This window comes from Arachis ipaensis, chromosome B01 (assembly GCF_000816755.2).
Source record: "Arachis ipaensis cultivar K30076 chromosome B01, Araip1.1, whole genome shotgun sequence".
NCBI classification, from domain to species: Eukaryota; Viridiplantae; Streptophyta; class Magnoliopsida; order Fabales; family Fabaceae; genus Arachis; species Arachis ipaensis.
This window is the reverse complement of record NC_029785.2, coordinates 14,020,190-14,028,940: the sequence shown is the minus strand read 5'-3', so window position 1 is coordinate 14,028,940 and position 8,751 is coordinate 14,020,190. Positions and strand designations below refer to the sequence as shown.

General features: G+C 23.4%; 1 protein-coding gene across 1 annotated transcript in view; it reads left to right on the top strand.

Annotated features, from left to right (window-relative positions):
- Positions 1-3,149, top strand: part of LOC107625689 — a 7,179-nt gene extending 4,030 nt beyond the window's left edge. The window contains exons 3-4 of the mRNA XM_021117765.1: positions 2,790-2,920; positions 3,003-3,149. Coding sequence (XP_020973424.1) covers positions 2,790-2,806 — 17 coding nt within the window. The 3' untranslated portion in view covers positions 2,807-2,920; positions 3,003-3,149. The remainder of the gene's footprint in view (positions 1-2,789; positions 2,921-3,002) is intronic.

Below are 8,751 nucleotides of genomic sequence, written 5' to 3'. Positions count from 1 at the left end.
TAATTTTTATTTTTTATTTAATTAATATATGGTCGGATCTGTGGGTTGGTTCAGATTCCGCACCCCAGAGCCGTTATCCGGACCAATTACTCGTTGGTTCTAAAACTAATTTAATTGTTTTGGTTCGGGTTCGTACGAATAATTGGGTACCCAATATCCGTGCTCATCCCTAAATCTATGACAAGGATCAATTATCACAAAACCAAGACCTTTACATGTTCAATAATTTCATCATTTCAAATATCAATTTCATATATATATATATATATATATATTCATTCTCTCTCACACACATGTTCGCTGCCAAGAATAACAAAAACTTGAAAAAAAATGATTTGTTTAATTTTTGCTGACAGGAAATGGAAAAATAGAAAAATAATTTTATCTTGTTTTTGTTGATTATGTTTGCGTTACCTTTTAAAAATTATTTTTGCATTTATTGACTGAAAAAATATACTAAATATATGAATTAGTAAATTTTTGTATTTTGAATTAAATTAAATTGACAAATAATTTTTTTAAATAAAAAAATCTCTATTTTAATTAACATGCATTATAATGCAATAGTAGATAAAAGGAAATTATTTTTTAGTGGTTAAAGAAATTATGTGGTATTTATATGGTGATTAAAATGAGTCCAGTAGCTTCGCCTCTTTTTCACTTTAACTACCTATCTAAGCGGCTACTACTTCTAAATGTTTTTGTCTTTTCATCTACCATGTGCTTAATTTATATTTGGCTTAAATTCATGTAAGTTATAAACTTGTATATTAATATTAATTTTGATATATAAAAAAAGTATGTCAAATCATTTTTAATTATATTACATAAATACAAAAATCAGTCACTAGCTATATAAAAATACATATTTAATATTTATGAAAAAATTTAATTATCTAGTTATAACAAATTTGATTCTTTTTCTATACTAAATATAATTATTCAGGTGATAATAATTTTATTAAAAAATTAAGTAAAATAATATATATTTATATATAAATATATATAGTAGCTGATTATTTATCTTTATAAAATATTTTTGTATGTAATATACACAAATATATAATAACTATATTTTTGTCACATATTTTATTTTATTTAAATGCAAAATAAAGGGTAAAAAACACAAATAAACCAATGGAGGATACTTATTACATGAATAAGCCAAATTGAAGATTGATTCACGAATGAGCCAAAGCATATTTATATGTAATTCGAACCTATTTGGTTCGAACTCCAATTGCATATAAATCGAACCTATTTGGTTCGAACTAGACATACATAATTCGAACCTAATTGGTTCGAATTACACACGAATTGGGCTATCACATAATTCGAACCTAATTGATTCGAATTACTAAGGAATAAGTGTGAATATGTTACGTGCATGGGATTGTAATTGAAATGAAACAAATTTAAAATGTTGTAATTTAAAATATTGTATAACTGAAAATTGGAATTAAATTAAAAATACACTTTATATATGCAACTTGAGGATTATTTAATTTTATTCTTAAATTTTATTTTATTTAACTTTATTTTATTTTAATTTTATTTTATTAGGATTTAATTTTCTTTAATTAAATTGAAATAAGGATAAAATTAACACAAAATAAAATGTTGAAAGTAAATCTAAACGAAATAAAATTTAACATTAAAAAATTAAGACAATTAAAGATATAAAGTATATTTTTCTCTTACAAAATTTGTAAACCAATTATTAAAAAAAAGTTAAAAAGGATTTGATTTTAGAAATATTGTTTAACAACGCAGAAAATTAAAACTAAACAGAGACTAATATATTTAAAAAAAAAAGCCTAATTTTTTATTACAATAAGTGATAAGTAACGTACAAGTTATATTAGAAATCAGAAGAGTACACTAACTATAATTTAGAGAAGTTTATAATTGGTCTTAATGATATTTTTTATAAACTTTATATAATAAATAATTTTTCTGTATATGTTACAACATTTTAAATTTGTTTCATTTCAATTACAATCAACATATTCACACTTATTCCTTAGTAATTCGAACCAATTAGGTTCGAATTATGTGATAGCCCAATTCGTGTGTAATTCGAACCAATTAGGTTCGAATTATGTGTGTCTAGTTCGAACCAAATAGGTTCGATTTATGTGCAATTGGAGTTCGAACCAAATAGGTTCGAATTACATATATAAGTATGCTTTGACTCATTCGTGAATCAATCTTCAATTTGGCTTATTCATGTAATAACTATCCTCCATTGGTTTATTTGTGTTTTTTATATAATTAACAATAATAAATTTAATCTAATGATTATTCCAATAAAAATTATTCAATTTTATAATATTACAACAATATCATTTATTTCTTTTAATTAATAAATTCTTTACAGCCCTTTTATTTTGGTTAAGTGTTTTTACTATATTTATGCCCAATAATTTCAGCCAAATCAAATTGCAAAATTTTATCCAATTTTCATTACTTATCCATTATGTTTTCAAACGTGTATTCCAATAGGTCATCAGCTCCCAGCCGATTTATTACAACAGTTGTAAAGTCGCACCACATGAACTGCCTTTTATCGTCTTTTTACAGTCATTTCATGGACATTAACGACATTACACACCTAATAACACGACAAAATTCTTATGGGTTACCGAACCGTACCTGGCACATTGCTATGCCAATAAAGCGGCTGACACATGTGAAAACTTTCCTAGTTTATATGGGTGGCTGATATTTTTGTTCATATGTTGTATGATTGATTTTTTTAATATATTTATTTTTATGATTTTTTACAGGTCAACTGTCCTTTTGAGATTCATAAGCTGTTTCTGGTGCATTATGATGTTTTCCTACCAAGCATACGCACCGCGACTGATGTTTTTCGATTTGTAACAAAATCTTCATCTTCAAAATCTTCATCTTCATTGTTAGTAATTTATTATTTTGTTGTTTAATTTGTATTCTTTTTTTCCTTTTTTTTTTTACTTATTTTAACTTTTTTTTTTCAGTATTGAAGAGTTAAGAAGGTCATTCGCACAACAATTCAACTTATAGGTTGACAGCATATGAGGAATCTATTGTATATTGTGCTAATTCCTTTAATTTTATGAGGCTTTTGAAAATGCATACGTTGCAGTCATCTTGTTTTTTAAATTGTCAGTGATTCAACAAATCTGAGGTTATCCTTATTATTGCAGGGTATTGCAGAGATGCTGTGAGGCAATACTTATGGCTTTTTGAGGAGTAAAATATTTTGGAATTCTTAGTTTTGGCTGGCTTTTTGAGAAGTAAAATATTTTGGAATTCTTAGTTTTGGCTGGTCACCATTTATATAGATATTACTTTTAAAAAGATCTAGATATTTGTTATCGGAGTTGGACAAATCTACATATTCATCTTATTGTTGGTTTTTAAGTAGTTTAGTTTTGGATGTGATCCGTTATTAGTTGGCCTGATTGGAAAAGACTGAAGATGAGGTTAGTGTTGTGCATGTAAAAATTTTACAAAACAAGATATTAAGTGTGTGTTTGGATTGCAGTTTGCAAACGGGAGTTTGCATAAAATTGATTTTGTAAAATTGATTTTGATGAAAAGTAAGTTTGGGTTAACGTGATTTATGTTTGGCAATCTTTATATCAAAATTGATTATAGTAAAACAAATATTGTTTGGATTATACTACTCAAAATCACTTTTAAATAAAAAATTACTAAAAGAGACATCAATTTAAATAATTTTTTTATATGTATGCAAAATCAGAATACTAACAAAAATAATATAAAAAATATTCATCATATAAATAAAATAAATACAATAAAAAAAATGAAAGAGAGTACTATAAATTTTATAATATCAAACAAAAAGAAAATATTCTATAATTTTTCTAGTACTATTAGTACTCTTTAATTTAGTATTATTTTGGACTATAAATTTTCATTATTTATGGCTTTATTGTTACTTATAATTAATTTTTTATTTATTTTGTCCTTTTTTATATGATCATAGATAATTTATATTGTACAAAATTTTGATAATAAACGTAGTATATAATAATTATAATTACAAATTTTATAAAGTCATAATAAAAAATAAAAAATTAATACAAAACAAAAATAGAGTACATCAAAAAATAGAAAAAAATCATACAGATAAGAAATAATAAAAATTTCATAAAATCAACAACATATATCATATGAACAAAAAAATACAATTAAAAGTAAATAAAATTCGTATGAATAAAATCAAATAAAAAATAAAAAAATTTCATACACAACATAAATATAATGCAGGAAATGATAGAAAAAAAAGAATTCATATGAAAAAAATAATACTAAAAATAAAAAAAAAAGTCAACAACATTTGTCATATGAATAAAATAAATACAATAAAATAAATAAAAAATCATATGAACAAAGCCAAACAAAAATAAAAAAAAATCATAAAAATATACATATAAAAAATAGTATAGTAAATGATAAAAAAAACTTATAAAAACATAACATGAGAAATCAGAACACTACATAAATAATATAAAAATATTTATCATATAAATAAAAAAATATAAGTAAAAAATACAATAAAAATATAAAAATTTAAATATGAAAATGAGTATTAAAAATAATAAAAAAATTAAAATATTTAATTTGCTAGTGATTAAAATAAATTTGAACTATTTTAATGAAAAAAAAAAATTGTAACTAAGAACTATGAAGAAGTAGGAAAAACTATAAAGAATTATTGTGAAGGTAATAGTTAGTGGTATTCTTTTTATAGAAGAAAATGAAGGGTAGGATTGGTAAAAAAGAAATAAAATTTTCACCTAATTTTCCAAAGACAATAAGCAACCATGAACGTGAAACGCAGAAGCTACAAATTTTAGCTTCTCCTGAACGTGCATTCAGAAGCAGAATCAATTCTGCGTTCAGGAAAATAAAAATGGCCAAACATAAAAGTAAAGCTTTCAAGAAGCTCAAACGTGCTTCTCTCCTCTCCAACGTGTTTGCCAAACACACCCTAAATGAATCTTAGTTATAACGGTAGTTATCGAATGGGTTTTCTTAATTTCTCGTGGATGTTTGGCTTTTCATGTTTTCATCTTTCTTTACATGTATGATAATTGCTCAAAGCCAGAAATCATGTTTTAAGTTGATATATTTTACTGTGATGCAGCTTGTTGCATCTGCAAATAGTGCTTGGGCGCTAGATGTAACAGACGATTTGCAGCATTTGCTGGTAATTTTATCAATGAAATCAGAAATCTTGCTAATATTATTATTCGGGTTAATAGTTAAATTCGTCCTAAAAGATCACTTATTTTTCAAATTAGTTCTCATTATTTTTTTTAGTCATATTAGTCCCTGAAAGATAAAATGCAAGTCAAATTAGTACAATCAGTTGGATGATGAGGTGTCATGTTAAGTGCCACGTGTTACAAGTTGATTGGTTGACGTGTCAGGTCAGTGACACATAGGCGACATGTTATTTGATATGTAAAATAGTTATTTATAACCAAAATAGTCCTTGAAAGTCCAGACGTAAGTCAATTTTATTCTTAAAAGTTTAAAATTAATCAAATCAGTCCTTATATAATTTTTTTTATTTTTACTTCATAATATTAAATTTGAAATATTTTTTGATACTATTAATTTTAATAGAAATGTAATTGACAAACAAAAAATTAATAATTGTATTTTTTCTTAAAAAATTTTTCAATAAAATTATCTCTCCTTTAATTCTTCTCCAGATCTGTTTTATTCTTTTCTATTCTAAAATCTTTTTCTTACATTATTAAGTTTTGCTGGAATATATATATATATGCTCAAAATTGAAATGTATGTATTTGTTAACTTAAACAAAATTATATGCTCAAAATCAAAATTTATATATGTTAACCTAAATAAAGTAATATACTATTTTTTTTCTACTACATCTTTTTTTTTACTATACGGTATTACTTATATATAGGATCTAATGATAATAATACTTAGAGTCAAAATTCAAGAAGATCCACAGATTTTGCTACAATTCCAAACTTTACAAAATATTAAAAATTTGTTTTATATTCGAAGCATTCTTTATCTTTATGAATAATTCTAAATTTTATATTCAATTTATTAAATTATCTTTAATTTTATTATTTTTTTCAAATTATTAATTTATACTTTTATTATATTCTTTCATTGTATCAGACACTATTATTCCTCTTACAGTCTTACTACTATTCTTTATACACATCTCTGTCATTGTTTCAGCGCAACTGTTATATTGCCTTGTTCTTCTTTCTCTTTTTTTTTCCCCACCTTTTCTTCACTTGATTGTAATTAATTATCACCAAGTACTATTATCACAATTTTTAATCCGATCTATCACTTTGATCTATAACCATCTATTATATTAACTTTTATGAGTTGTTAAAGTGTTATTAAACGAATTCGTTTTTGTCTCTTTTAAATATCTAGATGTATAAAAATAATAAGTTTTTATTGACTGCATGTTAAGTAATTTTATTGTTCTATTAATAAAAAATTTAAGACATAAAGCATTAAAATATTTTTTTTCAAATTATCAAAATTTAATGTTAGTAATCCTAAAAATAATATCAAAATATATTAATTTCTTAAATATAAAAATTATTATGTTTCTCTTTAAATATGTTACTGTTATACAATCTAAAAAAATAAAACTTTAATAAAAATAATTTATATTCTAATCACACAAACAATAAATACTAATTAAGTGACATTTATTTATATTATTAGACCCCTGGTATAAAACCCATGTTACGCGTGGATCATGTACTTAATTTATTTTATTATATTTATTATATTTATGTATAATTTGTTTATAAAGAGATTAATATATATATTTATTGAAAGAATTAATTTACTTAGTATAAAGAAAAATTAGTGTAAAATTCAGATTACGTCTGGGCTAAATATTGTTCCATTATAAAATTTTGTTGGTACCTATCCATTACGGTTCAATTAGGTATCCTTTAAATATGGTACAATTTTCAGTCTTTTCTTACAGTAATTCAAAAAAAAAATAAAACTAACACATTTAAAAATTGTAAATAGATTTAGTGTCTTTAAGAATTAAATTCATATTTAAAATTCAAATTAAATCAAACTAACATTTAAAATTTAAATCTTAAATTTCTGTTTTAAATTTAATATAATAATATTTTATAATTTAAATACACATCTAAAATTTAAATTACTCAAAATTTAAATTTTAACTTTTAAAATTCTAAAAGTTTTTTATTTTAGAATAGATTAACTCTGACGGGTGCAAGGAAATTATGATTAAGTTCTATTTAGTAGTGTGTTAATGATCGAAAGATGTTATTTTTGTTGCATAGCTTTCATAGTCAATTAGCTTGCTGGGTTGGTTGCATGAGATGGTTACATTGAAATTAAAAGAAATACATCTATTTGTTGGGATGAGAATAAAGATAAGAACTTGTACAAGTAATTAGCGTGGATTATTACGATTCAGACGTGTACTTAATTAGTTTGAGTAAAGAAGCAAAAAGTAATCTAGAGTTTACAAGAGAAGATGTAGCTGATATAGTCATAAAAAATTGTGTTTTTATTTTTCAATTATAACACATCTAATAGTATGATATTATATACAAAATATTCTTAAAACACAACTAAAATGATAAAAATCTAGTTTTTAGATATAAACGTTTTCAAAATCGTTAAATTCTAGTTTAATCTTTTGATTTTTGATTCGATAAAATGCATCTAATATTTATTATTTAAATTATTGGTTGGATTTTTTCGTTACTTTTCAATGATAACACATCTAATAGTATGATATTATATACAAAATATTTTAAAACACATCTAAAATCGTAAAAATCTATCAGATGTGTTATAATTGAAAAATAACAACACAATTTTAAATTAATTGTTGATTATAATAATTTTAAAAACTAATAAGTATCGAAAAAAATTCAACTAATAATTTAAATAATAAATATTATATTCATTTGATCGAATAAAAAATCAAAAGATTAATTGTATTATTAACGTTTAAATTTAAATATTGTTAGCCTGATTTTGGATGTGTTTTAAAAATATTTTGAATAAAATATCATACTATCATATGTGTTATAATTGATAAACAACAACAGAATTTTTATGACTATATCAACTACATCTTCTCTCTTAAACTCCAGATTTTTTTGCTTCTTTGTTCAAATTACTTACGTAGAAAGTACTTTATTTACAACAACTTTATTAATAAAATTAAATAAGATCAACCTTGTTCCAATTAAATCAACAAAGTGTTTTTATGTTTAAATTAAAATATAATTAAAAATGTTGAACATGATATTTCTTAACAAATTATATAAACACATGTCTGAAAAATAATGATACATTTCACCAATGCAAATTGAGAGAGTGCTTCAGCTGGAAGGTGGTGATAGTCTTCACCAATGAAGACGAGATGGAGAATTCAGCTGGCAGCGTCCTTTTTAGTTTGGGATTCACTAATGCGTGTGAATGTCCCGTAGAATAAGGAATTTAAAAAACTGTATTTGTTACGTGAAATTTACGAAAGTAAAGCAAAGTCATAGTAACCACCAATGAAGTGGGTGGGTTTTAAAATTTAAATTTAAATTAAAATCTAATTATAGATATGTATCTACAAAATAGGAACATGCACTAAAAAAAAAATAATTAAATATTATTTAAATCTGATTAAAGGCTGATTGAAGGCTGGTTAATATTGTACAACTAGTATTTCCC